At 44.4% G+C, this 15,195-nt stretch overlaps 1 protein-coding gene across 1 annotated transcript in view; it reads right to left on the reverse strand.

Annotated features, from left to right (window-relative positions):
• LOC110490780 (staphylococcal nuclease domain-containing protein 1) overlaps positions 1-15,195 on the reverse strand; it is a 369,157-nt gene that overhangs the window by 300,828 nt on the left and 53,134 nt on the right. The window contains exon 12 of the mRNA XM_036944950.1: positions 8,266-8,372. Within this exon, the coding sequence (XP_036800845.1) occupies positions 8,266-8,372 (107 nt within the window). The remainder of the gene's footprint in view (positions 1-8,265; positions 8,373-15,195) is intronic.

The following is a 15,195-nucleotide window of genomic DNA, read 5'->3' on the forward strand; positions in this document are numbered from 1 at the left end:
TGAAGAAACACAAGCCCAGAAACACAAGCTCAGAAACACTGAAGAAACACAAGCTCAGAAACACTGAAGAAACACAAGCCCAGAAACACTGAAGAAACACAAGCTCAGAAACAGTGAAGAAACACAAGCCCAGAAACACAAGCTCAGAAACACAAGCCCAGAAACACTGAAGAAACAAAAGCCCAGAAACACTGAATAAACACAATCCCAGAAACACTGAAGAAACACAAGCTCAGAAACAGTGAAGAAACACAAGCTCAGAAACACTGAAGAAACACAAGCCCAGAAACAGTGAAGAAACACAAGCCCAGAAACAGTGAAGAAACACAAGCCCAGAAACACTGAAGAAACACAAGCTCAGAAACACTGAAGAAACACAAGCCCAGAAACACTAAAGAAACACAAGCTCAGAAACACTGAAGAAACACAAGCTCAGAAACACTGAAGAAACACAAGCTCAGAAACAGTGAAGAAACACAAGCTCAGAAACAGTGAAGAAACACAAGCTCAGAAACAGTGAAGAAACACAAGCTCAGAAACAGTGAAGAAACACAAGCCCAGAAACACTGAAGAAACAGAAGCCCAGAAACACAAGCCCAGAAACACAAGCCCAGAAACACAAGCTCAGAAACACAAGCTCAGAAACACAAGCTCAGAAACACAAGCTCAGAAACACTGAAAAAACACAAGCTCAGAAACACAAGCCCAGAAACACAAGCTCAGAAACACAAGCTCAGAAACACAAGCTCAGAAACACAAGCTCAGAAACACAAGCTCAGAAACACAAGCTCAGAAACACAAGCTCAGAAACACAAGCTCAGAAACACAAGCTCAGAAACACTGAAAAAACACAAGTTCAGAAACACAAGCTCAGAAACACAAGCCCAGAAACACAAGCTCAGAAACACAAGCTCAGAAACACAAGCCCAGATACACTGAAGAAACACAAGCTCAGAAACACTGAAGAAACACAAGCCCAGAAACACTGAAGAAACACAAGCCCAGAAACACTGAAGAAACACAAGCCCAGAAACACTGAAGAAACACAAGCCCAGAAACACTGAAGAAACACAAGCCCAGAAACACTGAAGAAACACAAGCTCAGAAACAGTGAAGAAACACAAGCTCAGAAACAGTGAAGAAACACAAGCTCAGAAACAGTGAAGAAACACAAGCCCAGAAACACTGAAGAAACACAAGCTCAGAAACAGTGAAGAAACACAAGCTCAGAAACACTGAAGAAACACAAGCCCAGAAACACTGAAGAAACACTGAAGAAACACAAGCCCAGAAACACTGAAGAAACACAAGCCCAGAAACACTGAAGAAACACAAGCTCAGAAACACTGAAGAAACACAAGCTCAGAAACACTGAAGAAACACAAGCTCAGAAACACTGAAGAAACACAAGCCCAGAAACACTGAAGAAACACAAGCTCAGAAACACTGAAGAAACACAAGCCCAGAAACACAAGCCCAGAAACACAAGCTCAGAAACACAAGCTCAGAAACACAAGCCCAGAAACACAAGCTCAGAAACACAAGCTCAGAAACACAAGCTCAGAAACACAAGCTCAGAAACACAAGCTCAGAAACACAAGCTCAGAAACACAAGCCCAGAAACACAAGCCCAGAAACACAAGCCCAGAAACACAAGCCCAGAAACACAAGCCCAGAAACACAAGCTCAGAAACACAAGCTCAGAAACACAAGCTCAGAAACACAAGCTCAGAAACACAAGCTCAGAAACACAAGCCCAGAAACACTGAAGAAACACAATCCCAGAAACACTGAAACACAATCCCAGAAACACAAGCCCAGAAACAGTGAAGAAACACAAGCCCAGAAATACAAGCCCAGAAACACTGAAGAAACACAAGCCCAGAAACACTGAAGAAACACAAGCTCAGAAACAGTGAAGAAACACAAGCTCAGAAACACTGAAGAAACACAAGCCCAGAAACAGTGAAGAAACACAAGCCCAGAAACAGTAAAGAAACACAAGCCCAGAAACAGTGAAGAAACACAAGCTCAGAAACAGTGAAGAAACACAAGCTCAGAAACACTGAAGAAACACAAGCTCAGAAACACTGAAGAAACACAAGCCCAGAAACACTGAAGAAACACAAGCTCAGAAACAGTGAAGAAACACAAGCCCAGAAACACTGAAGAAACACAAGCCCAGAAACACTGAAGAAACACAAGCCCAGAAACACTGAAGAAACACAAGCCCAGAAACACTGAAGAAACACAAGCCCAGAAACACTGAAGAAACACAAGCTCAGAAACACTGAAGAAACACAAGCCCAGAAACACAAGCTCAGAAACACTGAAGAAACACAAGCCCAGAAACACTGAAGAAACACAAGCTCAGAAACAGTGAAGAAACACAAGCCCAGAAACACAAGCTCAGAAACACAAGCCCAGAAACACTGAAGAAACAAAAGCCCAGAAACACTGAAGAAACACAATCCCAGAAACACTGAAGAAACACAAGCTCAGAAACAGTGAAGAAACACAAGCTCAGAAACACTGAAGAAACACAAGCCCAGAAACAGTGAAGAAACACAAGCCCAGAAACAGTGAAGAAACACAAGCCCAGAAACACTGAAGAAACACAAGCTCAGAAACACTGAAGAAACACAAGCTCAGAAACACAAGCCCAGAAACACAAGCTCAGAAACACAAGCCCAGAAACACAAGCCCAGAAACACAAGCCCAGAAACACAAGCTCAGAAACACAAGCTCAGAAACACAAGCTCAGAAACACAAACCCAGAAACACTGAAGAAACACAAGCCCAGAAACACTGAAGAAACACAAGCTCAGAAACAGTGAAGAAACACAAGCTCAGAAACAGTGAAGAAACACAAGCTCAGAAACACTGAAGAAACACAAGCTCAGAAACACTGAAGAAACACAAGCCCAGAAACACTGAAGAAACACAAGCCCAGAAACACTGAAGAAACACAAGCCCAGAAACACTGAAGAAACACAAGCCCAGAAACACTGAAGAAACACAAGCCCAGAAACACAAGCCCAGAAACACAAGCTCAGAAACACAAGCTCAGAAACACAAGCTCAGAAACACAAGCTCAGAAACAAGCTCAGAAACACAAGCCCAGAAACACTGAAGAAACACAAGCCCAGAAACACTGAAGAAACACAAGCTCAGAAACACTGAAGAAACACAAGCCCAGAAACACTGAAGAAACACAAGCCCAGAAACACTGAAGAAACACAAGCTCAGAAACAGTGAAGAAACACAAGCTCAGAAACAGTGAAGAAACACAAGCTCAGAAACAGTGAAGAAACACAAGCTCAGAAACACTGAAGAAACACAAGCTCAGAAACACTGAAGAAACAAAAGCTCAGAAACACTGAAGAAACACAAGCTCAGAAATACTGAAGAAACACAAGCTCAGAAACAGTGAAGAAACACAAGCTCAGAAACAGTGAAGAAACACAAGCTCAGAAACACTGAAGAAACACAAGCTCAGAAACACTGAAGAAACACAAGCTCAGAAACAGTGAAGAAACACAAGCTCAGAAACAGTGAAGAAACACAAGCTCAGAAACACTGAAGAAACACAAGCTCAGAAACACTGAAGAAACACAAGCTCAGAAACAGTGAAGAAACACAAGCCCAGAAACACTGAAGAAACACAAGCTCAGAAACAGTGAAGAAACACAAGCTCAGAAACACTGAAGAAACACAAGCTCAGAAACACTGAAGAAACACAAGCTCAGAAACACTGAAGAAACAAAAGCTCAGAAACACTGAAGAAACACAAGCCCAGAAACACAGGCTCAGAAACACAAGCTCAGAAACACAAGCTCAGAAACAAGCTCAGAAACACAAGCCCAGAAACACTGAAGAAACACAAGCTCAGAAACACTGAAGAAACACAAGCTCAGAAACACTGAAGAAACACAAGCTCAGAAACAGTGAAGAAACACAAGCTCAGAAACACTGAAGAAACACAAGCCCAGAAACACTGAAGAAACACAAGCTCAGAAACAGTGAAGAAACACAAGCTCAGAAACACTGAAGAAACACAAGCTCAGAAACACTGAAGAAACACAAGCTCAGAAACACTGAAGAAACACAAGCTCAGAAACACTGAAGAAACACAAGCTCAGAAACACTGAAGAAACACAAGCTCAGAAACACTGAAGAAACACAAGCTCAGAAACACTGAAGAAACAAAAGCTCAGAAACACTGAAGAAACACAAGCTCAGAAACACTGAAGAAACACAAGCCCAGAAACACTGAAGAAACACAAGCCCAGAAACACTGAAGAAACACAAGCTCAGAAACACTGAAGAAACACAAGCCCAGAAACACTGAAGAAACACAAGCCCAGAAACACTGAAGAAACACAAGCTCAGAAACACTGAAGAAACACAAGCTCAGAAACACTGAAGAAACACAAGCTCAGAAACAGTGAAGAAACACAAGCTCAGAAACACTGAAGAAACACAAGCTCAGAAACACTGAAGAAACACAAGCTCAGAAACACTGAAGAAACACAAGCTCAGAAACACTGAAGAAACACAAGCTCAGAAACACTGAAGAAACACAAGCTCAGAAACACTGAAGAAACACAAGCTCAGAAACACTGAAGAAACAAAAGCTCAGAAACACTGAAGAACAACAGAAGAAAGCTTAAAGAAAATGTGAAAGACAATGACTGACTAACTGACTAGCAAGTAAAGGTCCCTGCAACATGGCGAGGTGAGAGAGACCTTCGAACCACAGCAAGCAGAGGCAGCATTGTTATTTCACAACCACAGAAAGAGGGGGATGGTGAGAGATAGAAGTAGAAAGATAACAGGTGAGAGTTTGATGGAAGGGCTCTGCAGTTAGCTCAGAGCCCTTAGGCGCCCATGTAACAGCTAAAGTGGATGGGAGTGAGTGCACTCGGTGCAGGCTCGTCTTTCCAAAATGTTTTGTTAGCCTGTCGGCATGCTAAGACCGTGATTGAGTAAGTTTGGTGGCTCCTCGTTGTGGTGAAATGTTTTTATTAGATTTTCTGTTCAGATTAATTGGAGGGGGAGCGCGAGAGAGATGAGGCCAAGAGAGAGCGCGAGAGAGATGAGGCCGAGAGAGAGCGCGAGAGAGATGAGGCCGAGAGAGAGAGCGAGAGAGATGAGGCCGAGAGAGAGAGCGAGAGAGATGAGGCCGAGAGAGAGAGCGAGAGAGATGAGGCCAAGAGAGAGCGCGAGAGAGATGAGGCCGAGAGAGAGCGCGAGAGAGATGAGGCCGAGAGAGAGAGCGAGAGAGATGAGGCCGAGAGAGAGAGCGAGAGAGATGAGGCCGAGAGAGAGAGCGAGAGAGATGAGGCCAAGAGAGAGCGCGAGAGAGATGAGGCCGAGAGAGAGCGCGAGAGAGATGAGGCCGAGAGAGAGAGCGAGAGAGATGAGGCCGAGAGAGAGAGCGAGAGAGATGAGGCCGAGAGAGAGCGCGAGAGAGATGAGGCCGAGAGAGAGCGCGAGAGAGATGAGGCCGAGAGAGAGAGCGAGAGAGATGAGGCCGAGAGAGAGAGCGAGAGAGATGAGGCCGAGAGAGAGAGCGAGAGAGATGAAGCCGAGAGAGAGAGCGAGAGAGGCAGGCAGGCAGAGAGAATAAAAACAGGAGGAGTCTAGTATACTGCCTTCAATTGAGATGTGGAGTCAAAAAGAAAAGAGAAAAAACAGAAAAAGTAATTTCCCCCGTCCTCACTTTGTTTCATTTCTCTGTCTTTTATAAATTGAGACAAATTGAGCATCACATCATGACAGTGGCTTTAATGACTTTCACATCTTCTGAATGGAAATGTGGAGGCAGATCAGCTAACACTGCAAAAATGTTGGACTAAGTGTTGCAAATTGCCTTCAAATTAGACACTTTAAAAAAAGTTGGAAAAGCATTCATTTCATAGATCTCACACGACTGGGATGGGTGAAAACAACATGGTGGATCTTTCACTTTGACCCATCCAGGTTGTCAGATTAGTGCTTGTTCCAAAGATTGTATTTATTCTACCTTCATTTATAAAGGCAAGTCAGTTTAAAGAACAAACTCTTATTTACTGAATGACCTAGCCTGCCTGACTGTATACATTTATAAAGGCAAGTCAGTTTAAAGAACAAACTCTTATTTACTGAATGACCTAGCCTGCCTGACTGTATACATTTATAAAGGCAAGTCAGTTTAAAGAACAAACTCTTATTTACTGAATGACCTAGCCTGCCTGACTGTATGCATTTATAAAGGCAAGTCAGTTTAAAGAACAAACTCTTATTTACTGAATGACCTAGCCTGCCTGACTGTATACATTTATAAAGGCAAGTCAGTTTAAAGAACAAACTCTTATTTACTGAATGACCTAGCCTGCCTGACTGTATACATTTATAAAGGCAAGTCAGTTTAAAGAACAAACTCTTATTTACTGAATGACCTAGCCTGCCTGACTGTATACATTTATAAAGGCAAGTCAGTTTAAAGAACAAACTCTTATTTACTGAATGACCTAGCCTGCCTGACTGTATACATTTATAAAGGCAAGTCAGTTTAAAGAACAAACTCTTATTTACTGAATGACCTAGCCTGCCTGACTGTATACATTTATAAAGGCAAGTCAGTTTAAAGAACAAACTCTTATTTACTGAATGACCTAGCCTGCCTGACTGTATACATTTATAAAGGCAAGTCAGTTTAAAGAACAAACTCTTATTTACTGAATGACCTAGCCTGCCTGACTGTATACATTTATAAAGGCAAGTCAGTTTAAAGAACAAACTCTTATTTACTGAATGACCTAGCCTGCCTGACTGTATACATTTATAAAGGCAAGTCAGTTTAAAGAACAAACTCTTATTTACTGAATGACCTAGCCTGCCTGACTGTATGCATTTATAAAGGCAAGTCAGTTTAAAGAACAAACTCTTATTTACTGAATGACCTAGCCTGCCTGACTGTATACATTTATAAAGGCAAGTCAGTTTAAAGAACAAACTCTTATTTACTGAATGACCTAGCCTGCCTGACTGTATGCATTTATAAAGGCAAGTCAGTTTAAAGAACAAACTCTTATTTACTGAATGACCTAGCCTGCCTGACTGTATGCATTTATAAAGGCAAGTCAGTTTAAAGAACAAACTCTTATTTACTGAATGACCTAGCCTGCCTGACTGTATGCATTTATAAAGTATGAGGAAATGAGGTTGACGTGTCCTTGGGAAATCAGACAACCTTTAATACAACCTTAAATTAGCCTAAAAGCAGGGTACGGTCAAACAGGCCTTTTCCACACCCCTTTCCACCAGTCCCCACTCCAACACTAACCATCTCAATGGTCGTGGTATCTAGGACGTAGGCTGCTAGCCTGCTGGCACTCGCTATCTCCAGCTAGCCCCCCTGCTGTGCCTCTCTCCCTCGCCTTGTGCTAAACGGGTAGAGGGGTCTGGCTCACCACGTGGAGAGAAATATGGTGCGCCATAAGACGCACGCACGCACACACACAGCACCTCAGAGCCTGAGGGCGGCCCGGCCACCTGTTACCCACAATGCACCGCAGTACGTCTGCCTGGTAATTGGGTGACCTACGCTGGCCGGGCGTTGCTGCTAACTAGCGGTGCCGTGTGATAAGGGGGGCTAGCAGATGAAAGGAGAGGGACTCCGTAGCTCCAGAACATGTCTTAACAAGGTCTTTCTTCCATTTGTATGAGTGAAAACAACCTCAGAGGGCGTAGCCGGGCGACATGTTGACCTGAAGGGGTGTGAATGAACTGTGTGGCTTGTCCACGTTGGTTGCTCTTTAATGCAGTAGGCCTGTACTGTGTACATTTAACCTGTTCTATTGGGCCTTTGTAGAGCTTTTAATTCTCGTTGAACTGTCTTGTCCTTGTCCATTACATCAGTGGCCTACAGACAGATATTCACTTCAACTGATTCTAAGGAATATAGATATATACAGCCTAGATCAGTCCCCTTCAATCATAGCATATTGTGCATGTTTGTTCCAGTCCAGTACTAACACCCAATTCAACTTTCCAACGGGTGAAATACAGTAAGTTTGAGCCGACTCTGCAGTGTTACTACTGGACTAGAACAAAGCTCTGCACTATAGGTGTTTCCGGAGCCAGGATTGACAAATGCTCGTCTGGACTACTCATCCTGTCTACAAGCAAGGTGACAGACGGGGTGACACAGACATGTTAGGGGTCAGCAGAGGTCGACGGTGCAGGGGGACAAGTTGGTGTCCAGATAGGTGTACTCACATGCCGCCGATGGTGACCGTGGCACAGGTGCGTTCTGCAAAGGCGGGGATGGTGCTGGTCTCTGAGGAGCTGGTGGCAGCTCTGATGTAGTCCACCGTGACGTTCACCTGAAACGCCATGTCACAGGAAATGATGTCAATGCCATGTCACAGGAAATTATGTCAGACAACTCTCCCGGTGAATGACTTCAAACAACTCTGAAGGTTGATTTAAAAGAGCCCCCGTGTCTTTAGTGGACTAGAGACCTCAAGTCCTCACGGTCACCGTCATGTAATATAGGGTTGAAGACAGCGTATGACTGCACACGTGGGGAGATTTGGAGTCAATTTGTGTCAACGTAACATTAGTGATGGGGGGAATCGATAAAGTTACAAAACGCTAGTATTTTCCTTCATAGCGTGTTCGCCATCTTTTTAAGTAGGAAGCCAATGTGTTTGCAGCACTTATTTACATGACTGATCAAAACTCGTTTTTCTCATGACTATCTTGTCCCTCTGAAGCAGACATATGGTGAGCAAAATGTTGGGAACATCAAGTCGTAATAAAATCAAGGCATCGACTAGTCAAAGTTGTTCAAATAATTAGAAATACTGGTCATGAAAATGCAATAGACAGACGTGTGTGTGTGTGTGTGTGTGTGTATTGTGTGTGTGTGTATGTGTGTGTACGGGCTAGTTTACAAGGTCACCCCCAGTCAGTGTGAATCATGTCAGGCTGGACTGTAGATCTCCCCAGAGGAGCACTGGGGCTGTTTATAACTCCACGCTCACAAACACACTCACACTCACGCGCCCACGCAACCAAGAGGTGGCAGATTGCTATCCAACACGGACAGGCCCAGCAGCACACAGCGGGTGGAGGAAAAACAGTGTTTAGATGGGGAACAACCATTTCCCCCATTCCTCCCTTCCTGGCCGACAGAGCAAACAGAAGCAGGGAAGCAGGGATGAATAGGATAGGTGGGGACCGGCAATGACATTCCCTAAGCCCAGGATGGGAGCAACAGGGAATCTACAATCTGGGAATCTCCAGGCCTGCATTTTTACTCCATCATACAGTTGAGCAAACAAAGAGCTATTCCGTCAGAGAGAGGTGCGAGGGTCCCAACCGTCCCAGATGGTGGGGTCACATAGAGGTGGGAGAGGAGACGAGGGGGGCGTTGTCATTAATCTGAGGGCCTCACTGGACAAGGACACGGTGATGGAGTGTAGACAGGATTATAGGAAATGGATGTCCCAGCATGCTCTCTGCTAAGTTGGCGTCTGGCAAGGGTGGGTGGTAAAATGGGGATGTGAGAGAGTGGTAGAGGAAGAAGCTAGAACGGCCTAGCGACGAGAGGGTTTGGGGCTACAGTGTAACCGTAAAAGGGGACTAAAAGGTGTCGTACTACATTTGAGGACTATGTGGAGCGATGTAGCGCTTTGTAAAACAATAGGGCACAATCGTAGGGTTTATCATTGGTAGCCTAGCGGTTAGAGAGTTTGGCCAGTAACCAAAAGGTTGCTGGTTCGAATACCTGAGCAGACAAGGTGAAAAATCTGTCGATGTGGCACTTAAACCTAATTTTCTCCAGGGCACCGTACTACTACGGCTGACCCTGTAATACAACACATTTCACTGCCTCTATCCAGTGTATATGACAAAATATATTTCATTCTACAAAATGGCTGAAGCATTTACTACCCTAAATGTTATTGTGTGTGACTGTTACTAGAAGTCTTCAGAGGCCATTGCATCTATTTCCATGTTAAAGTAGACCTAACAGAATGAGTGGAAAGTTCCCCTATAACAAACCAAAACACAAGGCTCAACTTCCACTTAATATAAAAAACTGCCTGGACTACACAACATATTACTGTCAATAACATTGGTATAGGATGCTCTTAGTAAAATTCCCGCTAGCAAACACACACACACACTTCATAACAGAAAATAAGCATAACAACCCAATCTGATCGGCATAATGGAAATTTCATTTAGCGCAGACTTCCTGCCGAGGCTCCTCATTTTCCCACAGCGGAACACGGCTGTAAGCTTTTTTGTGCCTCAACAAATAAGGCATTTATTCCCCCCATAAAAGATGGTTTAGGTTCATTTGTGCTTTGTGTCGCGTCTCCTCCCGAATCTACACATCTTCTGTAATGGCTCTGCATCGTTGGGCAGGGATAATGACTTCAGATGAGGGAAGGAGGAAGAGTGTGAGAGAGGGAGGAGAGATGGAGAGAAAGAGAGGAGAGGAGCAGAGATGGAGAGAAAGAGAGGAGAGGAGCAGAGATGGAGAGAAAGAGGAGAGGAGCAGAGATGGAGAGAAAGAGGAGAGGAGCAGAGATGGAGAGAAAGAAGAGAGGAGCAGAGATGGAGAGAAAGAAGAGAGGAGCAGAGATGGAGAGAAAGAGAGGAGAGGAGCAGAGATGGAGAGAAAGAGAGGAGAGGAGCAGAGATGGAGAGAAAGAGAGGAGAGGAGCAGAGATGGAGAGAGAGGAGAGGAGCAGAGATGGAGAGAAAGAGAGGAGAGGAGCAGAGATGGAGAGAAAGAGAGGAGAGGAGCAGAGATGGAGAGAAAGAGAGGAGAGGAGCAGAGATGGAGAGAGAGGAGAGGAGCAGAGATGGACAGAAAGAGGAAGATTAGAGGAAAAAATGAGGAAAAAAGCAGAAGGAGGAAGGAGACGGAAAAAAGAATAGAGCAGATTTTCAGCAGAGCACGACAGAGAGGGAGAGAGTCTGACCCCATTAAGTAAAGTGATGATAGATTAAAAGGTTTGACAAAGCGATGGTAGATTAGAGGATCCAGCAGATTCTCCACAGACCAGTGTGCAGATCTCGAGATAGAGAAGTCATTTAGAAGAGACCCCTAGAGGAGAGGACTGGAGGGGGATATCTGATGAGGAGGAGTTGGGGAAGAAATGTGTTTGTTCCGACTGGGATCAGAGGCTCGGAGATTCGCTTAAGTGGTTTTTATTTATTCCTTATTTTACCAGGTAAATTGACTGAGAACACGTTCTCATTTACAGCAACGACCTGGGGAATAGTTACAGGGGGGAGGAGGGGGATGAATGAGCCAATTGTAAACTGTGCGTGTGTGTGCGGGCGTCTGCGTAGATAGAGTGTAGGTAGATAGAGTGTAGGTAGATATCAGAGTGTAGGTGTCCAATAAGTAAAAAGCATGCTTGGTCAGACACAGGGCTGTTTTGCTGCAGAGCTCCCCACACCAACCACAGTGTGAGTGGTTGAGTTTAATAGTCTGGCGCTAGGTGCAGCGGGGAAGTCTAATATATATTTTATGGATTAAAAACTGAGCCTCGGCTCTGCTCAAACACACAGCTGTAATTCCAGCGTCTTAAAGCCCCGGGTGGAGAGAGACATGACTTCATAGCAGTGTTGATGTGCTCAGATGCCCTGGTGTTGTTAACACAGTAAAAGCAGCTGGCTATCATTTAGGGAAGTGGGGTGAACTGCAAACTCCACACAAAGTCCCATCTGGGATCTGGACCTGGGGACCTAGTGACTCCTGTGAACTGAGCAGGCATGTATAAAGAGAAACACAAACACGTGTGCATACCGCTACACACAAGGACTGCTCCCACTATAGTCAAACTGGCAACACAAACGCCACGGTGTCTCACTTTACATTCCCACACACGTTATTAAAAATATATTTTTAAAAGTGCTATTCACTGTACTACACTCACGCAGCAGAACAGGAGCCACTTTGAGCAGGCCAGGATTATCCGAATGTGCTCTCCCCTGATAAGTGGATTAATGCAACGTTTCCATTGGACTTTTTCTGCTGAGGCTGAGACCCGGCGCATAGAAAAGAGGAACAGCACTACTTATAAAGTTAACCAAATCTAGCTTTGGATTATGTCACCGAGCGAAACAGCTATTTCAACACGGTGAGAGTCGAGAGAGAGAGAGACGGAAATAGAGAGAGCAGAAAGCACTTCTCTGCACATTTACCTTCATTACCCGACACGAACAAACTTCTCAGGCTTTCTGGCGTCTCTGTCAGTGTGTTGAGGGATAGAAGGAAGAGAAGCGACCTGACATGGACTCCGGTCCAGTCTAACCATCTGAGGCTTGTGTACAGCATTTCAGGGCCCATATTCACAGCGGCTGATAGTAGAGGCGCTGATAGAGGATAAGTATTTTAAAATTCAGAACCAATCAAATGATACGGATTATATATGATATGAAGCTGATCCTATATCAGCACTAATCTTGTGATTAGCAACCTGAAGTCTATGGCCTGAGATTGTACACTGACTGACTGTATCCATCCACTCTCTTGATTTCCTTTCAGAGCCGTGTGTGGGTGTTAAGAGGTCAAATAACACTTGGACACATTTGAATAAAAAAAAAACGATAACTGGGATTCAAAACAAATGTTATCCTCACACATCAAGAGAACGTTGGAATTGAGAAGCCTGGTCTGGTTAAATTCTCTGTTGAACTTTATATTCTTAAATGGAGAAAAACAATGTTGTTTATATGACTAATCCCTGCAACTTGGTTATTAAAATGTATTGAAAGAGGTTTTATTGTAGCCCAGAATCATTAAGAGGGTAGTTTGGTATTTTCCTCCACTTGTGCAAGTCAAAAAATAACCAACTACCTCAGTCACACATTAACAGCTCTTAACTGATGCTCTGACATCCATTTGATACGGACCCAGCTTCTGATAACAGAAACCCTTTGAATATGAGTATTGGACACGCTTCATAACAGATGAAAAGTATCTCAGCCATCTTGATAGAGATGGAGACAATGGGACATTATTATTTTATACATCTCTTAAAGTGGAGCACTTTGAGGCTTCCTCTGGCTGTCTGCCAACTTACTAAACAGACACTTTGAATGATTGATTGATTGATCTTATTGTATTTCAGCGTTGTACGCCTTTTATGCTTAAGTCGATGACAATAGTGTTCTGTGGGGAAAAGTTGGTTCAATTCCCAACAACCACCATTGGTGGACTGTATGATACAACCTTTGACCTGTCATGTAAAACCCTCTTTCGGACCACTCGGGACTGAAGAGGGGCACCTTCTGATGAGGGATACCCAGCGGGTGAACCCAATTTGGGGATGGCAGCACTCCTTGCACAACGTCCCACCGGATTTCGAGGGAGCGAAAATAACTTGTTAAACTAATGTAGTCTGCTGTGCTGTGAGAGGCGAGGGCAGAGCGCGGGCGGCTCCGAGCTGGGGCTTTCGGCGTACCGTGCCCTCCCGAGCACCAGACGTGTCTGAAAATACCGCAGAGTACCACCGTGTCAAGTCCCAATTACCCCGCTGATGAAGTAAAGTGATGGTGCCGGTCGTGCCGAGCAGAGCTAAGAGCGCTAAAAGAACCCAGTGCAGGTTCTCAAATTAAACCAGGCTCAAAGGCTTTAGTACTACATTTAAACATTAGTCATTTAGAAGACCATCTTATCCAGAGCCACCTACAGGAGCAATTGGGGTTAAGTGCCTTGCTCAAGGGCACCTAGTCGGCTCTGGGATTCGAATCAGCAATCTTTGGGTTATTGGCCCTAACGCTCTTAACCGCTAGGCTACCTGCCACCTACGGTACTGTCAAATCTCTTCTGTCCTCCTTTGTGTTTGCTGAGGTAAAATGATGGTGTCTGTGGTGGCCAACGAAGCAGGAGAGACAAAAACAGCCACTGGACATGATCAGAGAACTCCCTCTCTAATTGTTGCTGTAGTCAAAACACTGGTCCTTCTGCATAGCAGGACTCAAAAGCATTGGTAGGACTGTCAAATCTGCTCGTTGGATGGTTTAGCTTCCACACTTACTTAGTGAACTGGGTTCCCTGACATTTCCCTTTTCTGCAGTCAAAATGGGATCAAAATAGAAGCACATTAGGCCTATATGCAGTCAAAGATCAGCATTACAGCCCTTTTCCTTCCATGTACGTATTGGTACATTCACCCTCGTCTCACACCACTGTACCCTTACATCAATACAACACTTGATGCGGCTAATCATCTCAGATTCTTCCTTGTTGTGCTTTCTAACTCTGGTTGCCATGGCGGCCGAGGGCAGTGAACCTACCTTCAAGGTAAAAATAGTTTGGGTATCAACATTTATCTAGGAATCGCACGAAAATGTCCATTCTCAGCCAAGCCGTGTCTTAGCAAAAACACAGGCTTTTAAAGAACAGGAGGAAACTAGTGATCAGCCAGGGTTTCAAATACTTAATAATTGTTGCCCGTTTGAGTTGGGGAGCCTCAATATACAGTGGGGAGAAGAACAAGTATTTGAAACACTGCCGATTTTGCAGGTTTTCCTACTTACAAAGCATGTAGAGGTCTGTAATTTTTATCATAGAGACACTTCAACTGTGAGAGAGAATCTAAAACAAAAATCTAGAAATCACATTGTATAATTTTTAAGTAATTTATTTGCATTTTATTGCATGACATAAGTATTTGATACATCAGAAAAGCAAAACTTAATATTTGGGACAGAAACCTGTGTTTGCAATTACAGAGATCATACGTTTCCTGTAGTTCTTGTCCAGGTTTGCACACACTGCAGCAGGGATTTTGGCCCACTCCTCCATACAGACCTTCTACCGATCCTTCAGGTTTCGGGGCTGTCGCTGGGCAATACGGACTTTCAGCTCCCTCCAAAGATTTTCTATTGGGTTCAGGTCTGGAGACTGGCTAGGCCACTCCAGGACCTTGAGATGCTTCTTACGGCGCCACTCCTTAGTTGCCCTGGATGTGTGTTTAGGGTCATTGTCATGCTGGAAGACCCAGCCACGACCCATCTTCAATGCTCTTACTGAGGGAAGGAGGTTGGCGGCCAAGATCTCGCGATACATGGCCCCATCCATCCTCCCCTCAATACGGTGCAGTCATCCTGTCCCCTTTGCAGAAAAGCATCCCCAAAGAATGATGTTTCCACCTCCATGCTTCACTGTTG

This window comes from Oncorhynchus mykiss, chromosome 15 (assembly GCF_013265735.2).
Source record: "Oncorhynchus mykiss isolate Arlee chromosome 15, USDA_OmykA_1.1, whole genome shotgun sequence".
Taxonomy (NCBI): Eukaryota; Metazoa; Chordata; class Actinopteri; order Salmoniformes; family Salmonidae; genus Oncorhynchus; species Oncorhynchus mykiss.